Below are 18,226 nucleotides of genomic sequence, written 5' to 3'. Positions count from 1 at the left end.
AGACTACAGTGATTTGCCATACTACCAGACTGTCTTCTGTACCACAACACATTATAACAATTTTCAACAAACCGTGTACATGTGCTCTTAATATCCAGTTTTTACTTTGTACATTGTGTTAATAACTCCCACTTTGTGTTAACAACTGCTTCTGTAGTGATAAAATACACGTATCATTAGTATCTGCTCTTTAACCATTTTGATAATATTAAAATTTAATGTCAGCTTTTTAAAACTGAAGTCAATATAAAGTTGAAACGGAGGCATTGTCCCTCTACATTATACATGAGGAGGATGATGAGAAGGACAACAACAATCCATTTTATTATATAAAAGTTAAATTACACCAGGCTATCCACACAATTAACTTGGGCTTGTTAGAAAAGCCAGGACACAGAAACCTATGATGATCCTACAGTTACTGTTACCTCTGTAGTAGGTAATAAACTGGTAGGTAATTTGTGAATTTTTGCTGATGGTGCCTGGTGATGGATGTATAATTGTACACTGTAATTTGTAAACAGTTCATGACAGTAACATATAAACATGCTACTAGGAGGCAATATGTCAGTCAAATAGGAAGTACACAGCCAAATAGCGATAGTGTATATTATTTACTGCCTAAATGTTGAAACCAGTAAATATTCAGCTTAGTGCCACTATATCAATTTGACTTGGTGGGCTTACCCATAGAGAAAGCATTAAAAGTTTATAAAAATCAGTCACATTCAAAATAATTTATGATCAACAAGCTTACCAATACTTGTAACAGCTGACACAGTTCGAAACTGGTGTATTATATTGCGTGGCAGAAAATATATATCGTTGTCACAAAGTTGAATTCTAGCATAACGTATTCCTTCTCTCCGAAGTTGATTAAGTTTTGCATCCTCTAGCCACTGGACACACTGAAAGATTAAAAGAAAAAAATAATTACGATTTGAAACTTTAAATTATGATGCACAAGCATAAAATCACAAAAACAATATCTTTATGTAATAGAAAAGTCATCTGATCCAGTCCATCCATTGGAGTAAATAGAGTGCTGCAAGCTGATAACAAAAGTATCATAGATACAACAGTAAGCAATAGGACAGTACAAAACTTAAGTCCTGCTACTTCTAGTAGCAGATCAACTGTTGCAGAAAATGAATAAATAAAAATAATGCTAAGTTGTCACATCATGAGCACAATGAGAGTGAAGTGCCTGGTTGGTTAAGCGATAAAACACACATTTAGGAGCTATTTCATTACTTCATTAATCAGAACCACTCAGAATTGGAGAGTCCTAATACACTGGCCAAGCACAAATGTGAATGCGGGCTGAATAAATTTTGTTCTGCAACAACAATGAGATATTTGTTAAGGTTTGTCATTGACATAATACACTGAGGTGAGAAAAGCCATGGGATACCCCCTAATTTCGTGTTGGACCTCCTCTTGTCCTGCATAGTAGTGCAATTGATGTGGTATGGGCTCAACAAGTTGATGGAAGCCCTCTGCAGAAATATTGAGCCATGCTGCCTCTATAGCCATCTGTAATTGCAGAAGTGTTACCAGTGCAGGATTTTGTGCACAAACTGATATCTCAATTATGTCCCATAAATGTTCGATGGGATTCATGCTGGACGATCTGCATGGCCAAATCATTCACTTGAATTGTTCAGAATGTTCTTTAAACCAATTGTGAACAACTGTGACCCAGTGATATGGTGCACTGTCATCAATAAATATTCCACATTTGTTTGTGAATATGAACACCACGAATGGCTGCAAATGGTCTCCAAGTAGCCGAAAATAACCATTTCCCGTCAATGATTGTTTCAGCTGGACCAGAGGACCCAGTCAATTCCAGGCAAACACAGCCTATGCTGTTGAGGAGCCACCACTAGCTTGCCTTGTTGACAACTTGGATCCATGGCTTCATGGGGTCTGCGTCACACTTGAACCCTACCAAGAGCTGTTACCAATTGAAATCAAGACTCATTTGACCACGACACAGATTTAATTAACTAACTAAATTCAACTTTAAAACCAAAATATTACACAACTGTACACACACACACACACACACACACACACACACACACACCTAGGATGCAATATGTCAGTCAAATAGGGATTACATGGCCTAACAAGTATGGTGTAGATTATTTATTGCCTAACTGTTAAAACCAGTAAACATTCATCTCAGTACCACTGTATTGCTTTGGTTTGGTAGACTTATCCATAGAGAAAGCATTAAAAGTACATAAAAAACATTGAAATTCAAAATAATTTATATATTTTATATTTAAACAAACTGCAAAGTAATGTGTTACATGGAAGCTTATATAGTGTATGTAGCTGGGCTTTTCAATAAATGAATAAAATGCGGATTTTGCATTTTAAAAGTAGGTGCTTGTTTCTCCAAGAAAAATATGCACGCAGGAGCATCCAACAGCAAACCACAACAGAAACTAATAGTTCTACTACAGAACAGTAAACGGAAGTATGTTACTGTCAGTTAACAGTGCAAAAATATCTCTCTACCCAAACCAGGAACATTAATATGTTCATCATTACTTCCTTAAATAAGACAGCAACTTTTTAATGAATTACCAGTGAGACAATAAGAAAGGACAAAATTAGAGTACATGGTGATTTTTGTGTTAGAAGTTTTGTGGTGGAGTTGAAATAATGTTGCACTGTAACCAATTTCAAGTTCAAATCCTGAAGCAGGGTCATCAGTGAAGTAGAGCACTTATCAAAGAAAGCATCTTTATTACGAACACCAGAGCACTGCCAGAACAGACCAGAACTCGTGGACAGAGTGTGATGCTGTTTATACAAGGATCAAATATTCCAGAATACAGAAACATTAAGAAACTCTGAGAACATAAAGAAATGATAAATAATTGCTTGAAGTGGAAACCTGCAGAATGACAGCCAGTGATGCTAACTGTTACATCATACTGCATGCACCACAGCTCTTGAATTGCTCCTCTCCTTGAGAAACAAGTGATCTACTGTTTCAGAAGTTATCTTTGGAGCTGACTACAGCACTCTGGATTCAGATCTTATCATTGGTCCTCTCTATGGCACTCCTGGTGGAGCCTCGCTTTCTGATTGTGTTGTCACATTCTTTTTGTTACAACGAGCATTGAAGCTAGCTCTTTCAGTCAAAGCTTCACAGTCATCAAGTGGGTCTTCAGTTTCCTTGAATGGGAAGCCCTTATCACCGATATGTACCTGAGGACTGTGTAGGGTTTCGTACGGAGGACATGGACAACACCTGTCCTTCTGCCTTCTTGTCGAAGGGTCATAATCCTTGACTTGTGATGTATGATCTGCAACGAAGGATATGATACAGCTGAAAATAGTGCTTTAGCAACTTTTCTGTTAGTCCCACTTACTGCCAGACATAAAAATACATAACAAGTTTTCCGGAATTTATTTTACTAGCCACTGCTTGGCACCACAATGCTCCTGGGTATCCAGAGTCTACATGCAAGCAACATGTCTTGCTATTTTGGTCCTGTTGATGAGGTGTTGTCTGGTTGAAATGGGAACAGTGTGCCCCATATCGTTTTGGCCTTAAGATGAACTAGAAAAAAATGATGTAAAGTATGTAGTGTTCTGCTTTGTTGTGCCAAATGGAAATGTCACAATGGGCAGCATTGTATCCCAATCTCTGCGCTAGACATCAACATACATCGAGAGCATATCTGTCAACAGCTTATTGAAGAGTTCTGCAAGGCCATTCGTATGTGGGTGGTAGGCAGTTGTCATCATGTGTGTGATGTCCCAACAGGAAATTACGTCTGGTACTAGCTTTGAATGGGAAACTCTTCCATGATCAGAAATCATCACCTGGGGTGCTTCATGTTTCAGAATGACATCTTTTCCAACAAACTTTGCAATTTCTGGAGCTCTGGCAATCATGAGCTCTGGTGACAGCATAGCAGGTAAGGTGGTCAGCGCAGACAATTATCTATCGATTTCTATCCGTTAACTTCAGGAATCTACCAAAGAGTTCAATTCCGTTTCAGTGAAATGGCACTGCTGCAGGCAAAATTGGTACCAGATATCCTGGAGGTAACTGTGGCATGTGCTTCCCTCACTGGCATTCCTTGCAGTGACACACACAGTGTCTAATGAATCATTAGAGACCTGGTCAATGATACCTGCATCTAATTCTGTCTACAGTCTTGATGAATCCCAGTTGATCAGATGTAGGAGCATCATGGAAATTCATCAAGGATAAATTGTTGTTGCTGCCACATGGTTTTCATCAGTGCTGGATCTTCCCTCTGTTCAGCAGTAACGTCATTTGATGCAGCAATGACACAGATTTCATCCACACAGTGACTGCTATTATTTTTCCCTGGATTGGGCTATACATCATCGCCATACACTAAGTGCCCCCAAGATTTTTATTTTTTGGACAATGGAGAGGCAATTTTTTGGATACAGGCAGACACCTGCAGTTTAAATGCACTTCAGAACAGTTGTCAGGATGTTTAGATGTTTTTCAAATACAGTAAAAGAAAAAAAAAAAAATATTACAATGTTCTCCAGATAACAAAAACACGTCATCCATTTAAGGTGATGAAGAAGGTTGTCCATCACATTCAAACGTGGCTGGAGCATTATACGATACAAATGACATAACTTTGAACTCATAAGAGGCCGCCAGGAGTTACTGAAGGCAGTCTTTTCCCTGTCAATCTAGTCAATCTTAGTTTTCCAGTTGCCTGTCTGCATGTCCATAGCTGACAAGTACTTTGCTCCTTTCAAGCAGCCTAGGCTGTCATCAATATGTGGCAATGGGTAGATATCTACTTTCATGACTTTGTTTAGTCACAACAATTGATACAAAAATGCCACGTGCTACCACTTGTCATCACAAGGACCGCAGGTGAGGACCAAGGAATCTCTGAAGGTTCAATGATATCTTTCAGCACCTTCTCCACTTACTCTTTGGATTTTCCATTGATGAGCTGGTGAGACCCTATATGAGCACTGGCTAATTGCTGGATGATTTCCAATGCTGTTATGGTGTTTCACCATGATCCACTTGCTCTGTCTTTTCTCCACACCAGATTTGAAAGCATCCAAAAATTAGCCAACAATGGCTAGCACTTGCACATGTTGTTCCTCAGTCAGTCCAGAGTTTATTGGCAGTTAAATAATAACATCCTCCCCTGTGATGTCTGTAGTGGTAACAGAGTATGGTTCTACATCTATGGCACTAAGCTGCCGTTATTGGAATGATTTAGCTGTCCTTATGCCCGCGCGCGCCCACACACACACACACACACACACACACACAGGGATGAGTCGTGGCAGCTCCTGACATTTAGTGATCAAAAGTTCTCTTTGACCACCTGAAGTGTTTATAATTTCACTGGCACATAGATTTCTTTTGTGAGCCTGGGGTGCTTCATGAAATCAACAAAAGCTTCACAGATTAACTGACCACCTCGACTGACAACTGGAACTCATCTTGGTGAAGACGACGGGCAACAATGTCTTCAACGGAAAACATCTGTCCAGAGCAGTCTTTGTTATGTGCACTTGTTGGAATAGTTTTTTCAATCACGAGCTCTGATCTTCTACAGTCTATGACTGCTTGTGATGCCTTCAAGAAGCCCCATCCGAGAATAATATTATGACTACAGTCAAATAAAATGACAAATTTGAAGGGCAGCATTCAGTCACTGGTAGTTATTCTTGCAATACATGTTCCTGTCAGCTGTGAGTAATTCCCATTTGCGACTTTCAGCACAATCACTTTCATGTCACAGAACACAATCTTCAACTAATGATGATAAGCATTCTACATCACAGAAAACAAAGCCCCTGAGTCAACTAGTGCCTGGACATTGAAGAAGTCAATGAAATTTACTGACATCATGGAGACTGTCGTCCACGGAGTATTTTCATCTGTGGTGACCTCACCTACATAGATGGTTGCCTCAGTTAATTTTCCCATATTCAGTGGCTAGGCAAGCAGCTGGTGCCTCTGAATGGTGACAGGGAATGGCTATGTTGTGTTTGGGAATGACCTCGTCCACAGTATGGCAGTGGGCATTGACCCACAGGTCGACTATAATAATCTGCATTTGACTGACATGAACAGAACTGTTGTGATGGTTGACATCCAGTAGGATTGTGGCCATTGAAAAATCACCTTCTTTTTCTGCAGTAATGTTCTCTGTGTCCAGGGTGTCCACATGGAAACAAACCAATGTGTTGTCCTCTGTTCTCCATATGTCTATTCTTCTGTGGGGCAGTAATATTTGATGGAGGAACTGGTTGTATTTGCACTGGTCGGATGCTGGGTTGTAATTTGGCAGCTGCGGCACACGTTCAAGTTAGTAGAATCCATTCTTCTTAGCATATTTGACCGTTGATGGACACTGGTGCTACAGATCGACCTACCTCTTCTTCAAAAATCTCTATTACCGCCTGATGTATGGGGTCAACATTCATGGCTATAAATCTCTTGCTTACTCAGTTTAACAGTTCTGGTTGACATAAAATGCCTTCTCTCTTCTCTCACTACTTGGCATACCGGACAGGTGAGATAGTAGTGGTCTTCCGCAAATTGCAGTAGGGACCACTCGAAAGTCAGCCATAGTTCTTTCATCTAATTATTTTTTGTTGGATCTCCTGTACGTGCTGGCACCACTTATTGAATTCCTCAGTTACTGTGACATCCTTCACCAAAACAGCTTGCCTCATCCTTCACCAAAACAGCTTGCCTTATGCGAACCATTTCATCGAGTGTGTGATTTTGTCAGCATCTGTCATGTTTACACACACAATGTGGCATAGGACCAAAACATGCTATATGTAGGATTTCCCCATGACACTGGACTCTATTCAATTGTTCTTCCAATAATTCGACTTTCTACTGATTGTTGCCAAATGTTTTCTTCAGTTCAGCTTGAAATTTCTCCCAAATATCAAGCTCACATTCATTATTTTTGAATCACTGTTGGGCTGTGCTGTTCAAGTAAAAGTTCACGTTTTCCAAATGCATCATGTCATACCACCTATTGATATTGGTGACTTGGTTGAATCCTTCCAGCCATTACGGTGGATTCAAATCAGTGTTCAGGGAAATGATGGATGCCTGACATGCAGCTAACTTTTTGCTGGTTTGGAATCCATTAGTAACCTGAATATACAGATTGTGAGAAAGATGTATCACTTGTATTCTGTTCCTGTCCAAGTAGGCGAAGGCTTTTACATTGGCTAATTGTAGCCATGGTGTTATAAATGTTTTGAGGTACCTAGTGTCTCCCCTGAACAATGTCACATCATAACTACGCTTAAGTCCAAATCCACAAGAAGGTTTGTCAATGATGTACAACACTTAGCACTGAAAGCACATTTATTAGGAACACCAAAGTACAGTCAGAAAGGAACTGAATTCCTGGACGGAAAGGGCTGCTATTTATACAAACACAGAATGTTCCAGACTATACAAACATACAAACAGTAACCTTACAGAAGTGATAAATACTAAATAACAAGTAATTGCTGATGGTCAGTTTTGCACTCGCAACCTGCAGCAAGTAATGCTGACCATTGTGCAACACTGTGTGCATCACAGTTCTTAGCAATATTACTTAACAATCGCAACTTCTCCAAGAAGAATTCTGGAAGACTGATGAACTTTAATGCATGACATTAACCGAATCCACAAAGCAATTATTTAGCCAACTAAGTAGCCTATGAGATGAACTGTCAACATGACAATGAACTGGAAAAACTAAAGTTGTATCGGCAACTAACTTCAACACAGAAAATTAAGCACTTCTTACAGAAAATTGGATAGAGCAATAAAATACTGTGCTAAACACATAATTCACCTAAGTAAATTTGTACCAAGCCTTTAACAGTTCTTACAACTAACCCCCCGCCCCCCTCCTGAACCATTGCAAGCACCACAACTGCAATGTGCAGCTTCATCAACAATAATGTGTGGCTGGTGGTTTTTGATATTTTACCCATTTTATTTTCCTTGTGTACCAAACGACCTCACTAATTAAGAGAGGGTACCTTTACTTCAGGCAAAGAAACAAATGTTATTGGCAACACAATGATTCATTTATTACAGAAAAATTATGAAGTCCTATGCAGCAGAGCTTTCCAGTAGTGCTTGTTAAACATAGTAAAGAAGGAAGGAAGGAGTAGTGAAGTTTAATATCCTGTCAACAATGAGGTCATTAAAGTCATTGCACAAGCTTGAACTGGAGAAGGAAATCAGCCATGCCCCTTTAATAGCATACCTGCCAACATTTTCATCAAGCGATTTTTGGAAAATCACAGAAAACTTAAATCTAGATGACCAGATGGGGATTTCAACAACCATCATGCTGAATGCAAGTTAGTGTGCTAAACACTGCAAATTGGTAAAGAGAATAGGCGCCATCAGCTCAACATCAACTTCAGTCCAGTATGTGGAAGAATCTAGTGCATGAAATCTTCCAAAGGAATTTAATGAGATACCTATTTCAGAGCTGAAGCAAAATTCACAACACTGCTTGTCACACACGCTCAAATAAACTAGCTGCTTACACAGAACACACACCACAACAACAAATTTCATCTTTCCAGTTGTGAGAAATGAGAAGTTTAGAATTAAAGATCAAAACATTGTAAAACCTGATAAACTAGAAACAAACTGGCACTCCAAATTAGGTGTGCTGCAGTGTCACAGTAAAGAAGTCATAAATCTGTACTGTTATTGGGTGTTCAGCCAGGTGCAGTCATCTTTCTAACACGACATTTCGTTTCCACAGCGTACCTTTCTGTCATCTTCAGGTGATAGCTGTAGAATGTATGTTGTCGCTACATCGAGCCTCCTTTATACACACCCTTTCCCAAACTACATGGTCACACACTGTGTCAGTTAGAGTGGTGGGAGGGATAGGGCCACCGAAGGCCAGGCATGAAGCCCTGTCTCTCAGTACTTCTATAGCCCTCGTCAGATGAGGAAGTCGCTCTTGGCCGACACAGTGATTTTTGTTGGCTGAGAGCTGGGCCCAAGCTTTTCTTAGTGTCTCTGTTAATCAGACCATTGGCCACTCATATTTCCATGGCCTCCTTCAAAACTCAGTCCCAAAACAATGTCTGTATTAATACCTCTGTTCCTTCTCACTTCATTGAGTCCCCTGTAGCTATGCAATGTTCTGCGACTGCAGATTTTGTTGCCTGCTTCAGTTTGGTGTGACTTCTGTGTCTCTTACATCTTTCTTTGATTATCTATACTGTCTGCCTGATTTATGCTGTCTGCATTCGACAGCGACTACAGAAGTACTGAGGGACCAGGGCTCATGCCCAGCCTTCAGCAATCCTGCCCCCCCCCCCCCCCCCCCCACCTCTCCATCCAATGCGGTGTGTGATCTAGTAATGAGGGAAGGGGTAGGAAGCAATGACAGTATAAAGGAGGCAGGATGTAGTGAAGACGCTCATTGTACGGGTATCACCTGAAGATGATGATAAAGGCATGCTGTCAAAGTATGTTATGAACATGACTGCACTCGGCTGGACACCTGAGAACAGCAAAAAACAGTCAATTCGCTGGAAAAGCTTACAATCACACAGTCAATTAATTAACTTTCAAAACTGCCACTGCCCCTGCATGGGTCAAACAGGCATAAATTAGCTAATATGTTGTGCTTCCCATCGAGTAACTATCACTATAAATAAGAGTGCAAATCTATAAATATTGTAATTCTTCACACTTTCCCAGATATCTGTCGACATCTTGAGGTATTGGGTATTCTGCCAGATATCAGCGTCATTCTTGCACTGTATTTTGACAATGTGACTTGTTGTTATCATCATGTGCTACCTGAGACTACTTGTCACGTGGAATGGGTCCAGTGTTTATATCTTTGCTCTTCCTCCCTCCACTGTCGATTCCAGGCATTCCGTCTGTGGTCCATTCCTGCTACCAGTGTTCTTAGGCATTCTCTCTTCAGTCAGTAGCACCTGACTGTGATCTGGTGTTCTGCTATTGGTGTGGTGCCAGGTGTTCCCTTTGTGGTCTGCTCCTGCTAGAAGCACTGCCCCCATTGTGTTTTCAGCAACTCCAATGCAAGATCCCAGGCTCTACTTAGTTGGTACCCTCTGAATGACTGATCAAGTTATTCATCACCTTTATCAATATATACTCTCTTATAACACTGTCCCAATATCTTGGGCGTGTGCCAGAATCCACATTTCATCATAGTTCATGGACTGATTGAGTTCCAGACAGCACTCGGCAATGGCAGATTTAGTTGTCTGTGTTAGCTGGGTGTGTCTCTGATGTTCTTTGCATCTGATGTTCTTTGTATCTGATGTTCACTATCTCAGATGTTTGGCCAATGCACGACATGCCACATTGAAAAGGCATATTATAAATTCCTGGTTTTCATAGTTCCAGGTCGTCTTTCACATTTGCAAGTAGTTCTGTTATTTTGGACAGAACATACACTTGTTGTTGTGTTTCATGAGAAAACTTGTGATTTTGTCAGAATTAGATCCTGCGCAAAGCAGGTATGCCACAGTCTTTGCCTCATTTTGCTCTTATTCTAGACCAAGCGGCGAAGAGGCCAGTTGAAAAGCCCTCTTGCACAACACTGACCACAGATGCTCTGTTTCTACTGGCAGAATATACGAATCTGACAAGATGTGTGATCTGTGGATCAATGTCTTCAGAATTCCGTTCTTCTGCACTGGGTGGTGAAAGCTGTTGGTTTGTAAGTATAAATAAGTGTGTGTAGGTTTGTGCTACAAAGTGTGGCCAGATGAGTCATCTTCTCTCCTTTCGATAAGTACAACCAGAGACAGCAACTGGACATCCTTTTCCAGTTCCATGGTAAACATAGAATTTGGGTGGCTAAGTTCAGTTGTTTCAGAAACTCATTGAGCTTATCCCTACCATGAGGTCAGATCAGAGAGGTATCATCCACATACCTGAAGAAGCATGTGGGTTTGTAACTAGCCACCTCTTATGTTTCATCTTCAGGTCTCCTCATGAACATATTGGCAACCACTGGAGTCAAGAGGGCTGCCCTTCTGTCTGCTCATAATATTGGTCCCACACAGCAAATAAGTTGACCTCAGTATATTACTGAACAGGTCCAGCGGAGCATTATCAAATTTCTCTGTAATCAGTTCCAACGAGTCTTTCAGTGGCAACTTAGTGAACAGGGATACCACATCAAAACTGACCACTGTATCAGATTGTGTGACAGTGTAGTTGCTCGAGACATTGTAAGAAGCCCGCCGAATTGTGGATGTGGTGAATACACTTTCCCACATATGGGAACAGCAGTTTCTTCAAGTATTTGGCTGTTTGGTACACTGACACACCAATGTTGCTGACAAACGGGCACAGTGGTATGCCATCTTTGTGTACTTTAGGCAGCCCATATAGTCTAGGTGGAACTAGTGCTCTCATTCATAGTTGTTTAATGATCTCGTCAGGCATTTCGATTTCCTTCAAGAGAGTCCTGTATCGGGGCCAGTATTATGAACAGACAGAAGGTGCTGACATGGGCAGTTCTTGTGTCCAGTGGTTGCCAATATGTTCATGAAGAGATCTGAAGATGAGGCATTAGAGACAGCTAGACACAACGCCACCTGCTTCTTCAGGTACGTGGATGATATCTCTCTGATCTGGCCTCAAGGTAGGGAAAGGCTCAAGGAGCTTCAGGAATATATGAACTCACACCACTCAAATATTAAGTTCACCATGGACCTGGAAAAGGGTGGTCAGTTGCTATTACTAGATGTACTTGTCAACAGGAAAGCAAACGCCTTGTTTGGCCGCTGGGTGTATCACAAACTTACACCCACTGATCAGAAGAATGGAGTTCTGAAGACATTTGTGAACAGATCACACGCCTTGTCAGACCCATATAGTCTGCCAGTACACACAGAGCATCTATGATAAATGTTGTGCAAGAATGGATACAAGACCAAACAGATTCAGAACGCCCTTCAACCAGCCACTCTGCCATGTGATCTATAAGAAGAGCAAGATGAGGCAAAGACCGTGGTGTACCTGCTCTATGCAGGATCTATTTCTGCCTAAATCACCAGGATTCTCATGGACTACAACATTAAGTGCGTGTTCTGTCCACCTACCAAAATAAGAGGGCTACTGGCAAATATGAAAGATGACCTTGGACTATGAAAACCAGGAACTTATAATATACCTTGCCAATGTGGCATGTTGTACATTGGCCAAACAACAAGGACAGTGGATAACAGGTGCAAAGAAAATCAGACGCACACCCAGTGGACACAAGCAATTAAATCAGCCATTGAAAAGCACTGCCTGGAACTCAATAATTCCATGAAATATGATGAAACAAGGGTTATAGCACAGACCTACAGATACTGGGACAGTGTTATAAGAGATTCTATAGAGATAAAGGCGATGAGTAACCTGATGAATCATAACACAGGGGTATCAACTCAGTAGAGCCTGGGATACTGCACTGGAACTGCAGAACTCCACAAAAAGGAACATTAAGGGTTGACATGTGAAACGAATGCCAGTCCAATCTAACCACTGTCAGGAATGATGGTTAAATGATGAAGACAATACAAACACCGAGTCCCTGGGGACTGAAGATGATACACCAACGCATGGCTTGGTGCACTGGACTCAAAAAGGAATGCCCAAGAATGTTTATAGTGGGATGGACCGCAGAGAGGACACCAGGTCTCACACTTGTGGCATCAGAACTACTTCAGAAATATTATCTATCTGGTAGAAAGCAGCACAACATAAGGTGGCCTGCATAGTACAGATGTAGCTAAGTAAATATTTTTGACGCCTAGATGTACACAAGAACACTCTCTCTTACCTGAAGACAATTTAGAATTAGAAAATTAATATGAATTACATTGCTGGAGCCCTATTCTGTATCTTTCTTCCATTTTGCTGATGGTTTCGATATGCGAGAGCACCAAACAGTCTTGTTTTTGAAGGAGATCCCCAAAATTATTCTGTAAGCATTTCGGAAGTGATGCCGAGCGGTCCTCGCGTCGTCATCGTCATCAGCTCTCCTCGTGCCAACCAATCAAAAGCTATCTGCCTCAGATCCTTGCATGCACACTGCAGCACCACAAACTCCAAGCGGCTAGCAGCCGACACAAGCACGCTATTCTTCACAGTTCCAAAAAGTGTGGTTAGAGTATGTACTACTGTTCAAATTTCACTCACCACATGCTTCCATGAATGCATGATAACGATAGAATATTGACTGTGTTCTAGAAACTGTCATAAATGTCACGTTATGTCATTTTATTCTCATTCACATCGACGCCTTGTTTTGGATTTTGCGTTTCAGAATATGAGTTAGGAATGGAGTGTAGTACCACACTGTACAAATACATGTATAGAAACATCCAAAAAATTCGTCATTTTTTCTGTTTTCCGTCGTTCCTTAGTTGCTTCAAAGTTCATGGAGGTACGTTCCATCTATGTAACTAATTGAAGGCAGCTTGTTTACTGCCATACGCATTTCGCTTCTTTTATTTGTGAAGATGCTTCACAAACAAAAGAAGTGAAATGCACATGGCAATAAACAAACTGCCTTCAATTAGTTGCATAGACAGAACATATCTCCATGAACCCAAAAAATTGTTAAAGAGAGTGTCAAAGAATAAGAACATGCACAGAATGTGGTTGTTACTCGCTCCTTTTTTTTTTTTTTTTTAAACAACTTTTAGAGAGTGTGTGGTGAGCGCAGCTATATAAGTTCGTTGTAGTTTATAACATGCATCTGATGAATCAAAATGTTTCATATGTGGTGGTAGAGTCTAAAAATATTGTGGCAGGAATCTTTCATCTCTTTCTACTGTTGTTAAGGATTCAATCGCAGATAGATACTTGTGACAAGCTAAAGTATAAAGACGATTGCTACTAGTTTCATTCACAGTAAATTAAGTTGTGCTCTTAGATTCCCGTCTGACCACACACTCAGAAATAGCTATGTATTCAAAAAAATTGTGAATTCTTTGTGACAAGAAAAAGTATAAATGTCACTGTCAGTTGTTACACGCACAGCAATTTCATCTTTCATTTCTTAAACATACGGAAGTCACGAAATTGAAGATTCTCATTACTGATAAAGTGCGTTGGTACGTGTAAATAACAATGAATATATTAGAAAAATGTTTAACTTTGACAATTTACAAAGTCTCAGAATGTGTTACAAACACAAAGAGGAAAAAAATTATTTCGGTATGCAGCAGTATGCGAACATACGACCTTTGGCATAGCAGTTCATTGGCTTATTCACTATACTACTACAACTTGCATACCATCAGCACATTTTTTTTCCACATAATTCCAGTTGAGAGAGATGCAGGCTGACTTCGTTGCTGAATGATGCGGGCGAAAGCCATAAATGCATCAAATTTTGGAAGGTTTCCTCTATCAGGCTTCACAAAATTCCTTTGCATTGTTATTTAAAAGTTTTAAATGCATTTTGATAATTAATAAGTAAACCATTTGTGGAAAAAAGCATGCAAAGTCACTAGTAATTTCAGCTAACATTCATGTGATATTTAATGATTTTTGTAAACTCTTAATTACGTAAAAATAACAGGTATTTTGTGAGAATATTGACCGAAATTGTTTTTTTTATGTTATAATCATTCACAGTAACAACAATACAAACCATATTTCTAACCAAGGAAAGTAGTCTGTTATGAACTCACTTTCCACCTGGATGCGTCCTGGTGATTCTTCAGTAACACAATCACTAAATCCAAAGCTAATACTGCTCAATCTGTTTAAAATAACAAATTATAGGTGTAAATAAATCACACCAAACCGAACAAGAGGGCCATACTGAAATCCAAAACCTCTCGGTACAGTTTTCGAAAAACTGGCAGGAGGACCAATTGGTAACAGGTTTTACAGAATAGTAACTTCGGATAAAGAACTGAAAATGATGTCACTACCAAGGCCAACCTGCTGCACCGATTGTTATGAGCGATATAGAACAGGGCCGCTGGTCTTCTAACACCTACATTTTTTTAAAAACTGTTATGAACCACTCAATGACCTTAAGTCTTAAGTTTAAGTCAGTCTCAAGCGCAGGAAATAAGTGTTGACTGCAGATGCAGGTATTTCACATTACTGGACAACGTCCTAGCAGACATGGTTTGCCATTGTCGTTGTCTAACCAATCAAGAAACATCAAGTATGTGTATCTCTGTCATGTGGATGACTATGATGGATGCCTGTAGAGTGTAATGTTATGTTTGTGTTGCCATGGATGAGCGGAAGGGACAGAAAACTTTTTGTTGACACACAGCCTACTCCTCTCAAATAATTTAAACACCCCATCCAATGGACAGTTCACCATCAGCAGTGTCATATATGCTCACTCCATAACACATTGTGGAGACATTTGGAATATAGCCCTCGATATTAGTGCAAAATCTGATGACCAGGAGCTATGTGCCACCACCTCCCTCACTTATCTGAGCAAACACTGATGATGAAAATGTACACTAGTGTGCAAAACTTAAGGAAAAAAGTAATTATGACATGATATGTCACTGCCAAATAACATAGCTCAATGGAACTTGAAACCTACATAGAAAGAACTACTACACTACAGCACAGAAGGTGGCTGACAGAAATTCTCAATGACATGGAGAGAAATGATAGTTTCATTCAAAGAAAATAATTACACTGAAGTCACTGCAATTTATGATAATCTCTTGGGAGTTACAAAAGGTGGAACTCATTCTTAATAGGGTGTGTGATCATCACAAGTGGCAATGCATTCTCTGCAATGTGATACACCAAGACTGGCAAAGATTCTTGTGGTAGGGCATTCCATTCCTCCACCAGCACAGCTGACTGCTGGATAATTATTGGGGAATGTGCATATGCTGCAACACCTCTCCCAACACATCCCACATATGATCAGTGGAATTTATGTCTATTCACCAAATATCCTCTTGTTCCAAGAGTGCAATTTAATTTGGTCACATCACCCATAAAACTGAAGTTAGGTTTGAGTGTATCCCTCCACAGATGCACATGTGAAAGCATTGTCACAATAATGTTGACCAGTTAGTGTACCATGTTCAAAGCCTTGGACACAAGTATGCACATGCAACACTATGCCTCCCCACACCATAACAGCTGGATCACCAAAACTATTATATTCAACAATGTTCCTGGGTGTATTACATGTTCCCACTACTTGCATATTTGGGTATGTCTATCATTGTCAAACATGATTGTTTTGGTGGTCCAGGTGTTTGGATGTGGGAAGGCATAATGTTGCATGGGTGTACTGTCCTCCAAATCTTTGAACATAGTACACTGACTGGTCATTGTTATTGTGACACTGTATTCCTTACCCACATGTATCTTTTCAGGGGTGTGTTTGACCATGAATTCATTTTTACAGAGACAATATGTGACTGCACTGAACGGTGCTGGTGGAGGAGCTCTTGAAATGGGAGGATATTCAAGGAATGGCTTGTTCTGCCCATACCTCCAACTTAACAGGTTTTAAATTGTAGGACATTTCCAGGGGCAGATGTTGACTCTGACCACAATCTATTGGTTATGAATTGTAGATTAAAACTGAAGAAATTGCAAAAAGCTGGGAATTTAAGGAGATGGGACCTGAATAAACTGACTAAACCAGAGGTTGTACAGAGTTTCAGGGAGAGCGTAAGGGAACAATTGACAGGAATGGGGGAAAGAAATACAGTAGAAGACGAATGGGTAGCTCTAAGGGATGAAGTAGTGAAGGCAGCAGAGGATCAAGTAGGTAAAAAGACGAGAGCTAGTAGAAATCCTTGGGTAACAGAAGAAATATTGAATTTAATTGATGACAGGAGAAAACATAAAAATGCAGTAAATGAAGCAGGCAAAAAGGAATACAAACGTCTCAAAAATGAGATCGACAGGAAGTGCAAAATGGCTAAGCAGGCATGGCTAGAGGACAAATGTAAGGATGTGGAGGCTTATCTCACTACGGGTAAGGTAGATACAGCCTACAGGAAAATTAAAGAGACATTTAGAGAAAAGAGAGCCACTTGTATGAATATCAAGAGCTCAGATGGAAACCCGGTTCTAAGCAAAGAGGGAAAAGCAGAAAGGTGGAAGGAGTATATAGAGGGTCTATACAAGGGCGATGTGCTTGAGGACAATATTATGGAAATGGAAGAGGATGTAGATGAAGATGAAATGGGAGATATGATACTGCGTGAAGAGTTTGACAGAGCACTGAAAGACCTGAGTCGAAACAAGGCCCCGGGAGTAGACAACATTCCATTATAACTACTGACAGCCTTGGGAGAGCCAGTCCTGACAAAACTCTTCCATCTGGTGAGCAAGATGTACGAGACAGGCGAAATACCCTCAGACTTCAAGAAGAATATAATAATTCCAATCCCAAAGAAAGCAGGTGTTGACAGATGTGAAAATTACCGAACTATCAGTTTAATAAGTCACAGCTGCAAAATACTAACACGAATTATTTACAGACGAATGGAAAAACTGATAGAATCCGACCTTGGGGAAGATCAGTTTGGATTCCATAGAAATGTTGGAACACGTGAGGCAATACTGACCTTACGACTTATCTTAGAAGAAAGATTAAGGAAAGGCAAACCTACGTTTCTAGCATTTGTAGACTTAGAGAAAGCTTTTGACAATGTTGACTGGAATACTCTCTTTCATATTCTGAAGGTGGCAGGGGTAAAATACAGGGAGCGAAAGGCTATTTACAATTTGTACAGAAACCAGATGGCAGTTATAAGAGTCAAGGGGCATGAAAGGGAAGCAGTGGTTGGGAAGGGAGTGAGACAGGGTTGTAGCCTCTCCCCGATATTATTCAATCTGTATATTGAGCAAGCAGTAAAGGAAACAAAAGAAAAATTCGGAGTAGGTATTAAAATCCAGGGAGAAGAAAAAAAACTTTGAGGTTCGGCGATGACATTGTAATTCTGTCAGAGACAGCAAAGTACTTGGAAGAGCAGTTGAATGGAATGGACAGTGTCTTGAAAGGAGAATTTAAGATGAACATCAACAAAAGCAAAACAAGGATAATGGAATGTAGTCGAATTAAGTCGGGTGATGCTGAGGGAATTAGATTAGGAAATGAGACACTTAAAGTGTCAGGAAGTCGTTTCTGAAAGTATTTGTATGGAATGTAGCCATGTATGGAAGTGAAACATGGAC

General features: G+C 40.3%; 1 protein-coding gene across 1 annotated transcript in view; it reads right to left on the bottom strand.

Annotated features, from left to right (window-relative positions):
• Positions 1–18,226, bottom strand: part of LOC124556298 — a 391,641-nt gene that overhangs the window by 39,700 nt on the left and 333,715 nt on the right. Inside the window, exon 10 of the mRNA XM_047130273.1 lies at positions 758–908. Coding sequence (XP_046986229.1) covers positions 758–908 — 151 coding nt within the window. The remainder of the gene's footprint in view (positions 1–757; positions 909–18,226) is intronic.

The sequence above is a fragment of the Schistocerca americana genome, chromosome X (assembly GCF_021461395.2).
Source record: "Schistocerca americana isolate TAMUIC-IGC-003095 chromosome X, iqSchAmer2.1, whole genome shotgun sequence".
NCBI classification, from domain to species: Eukaryota; Metazoa; Arthropoda; class Insecta; order Orthoptera; family Acrididae; genus Schistocerca; species Schistocerca americana.
This window is presented reverse-complemented; position numbering and strand designations above follow the sequence as displayed.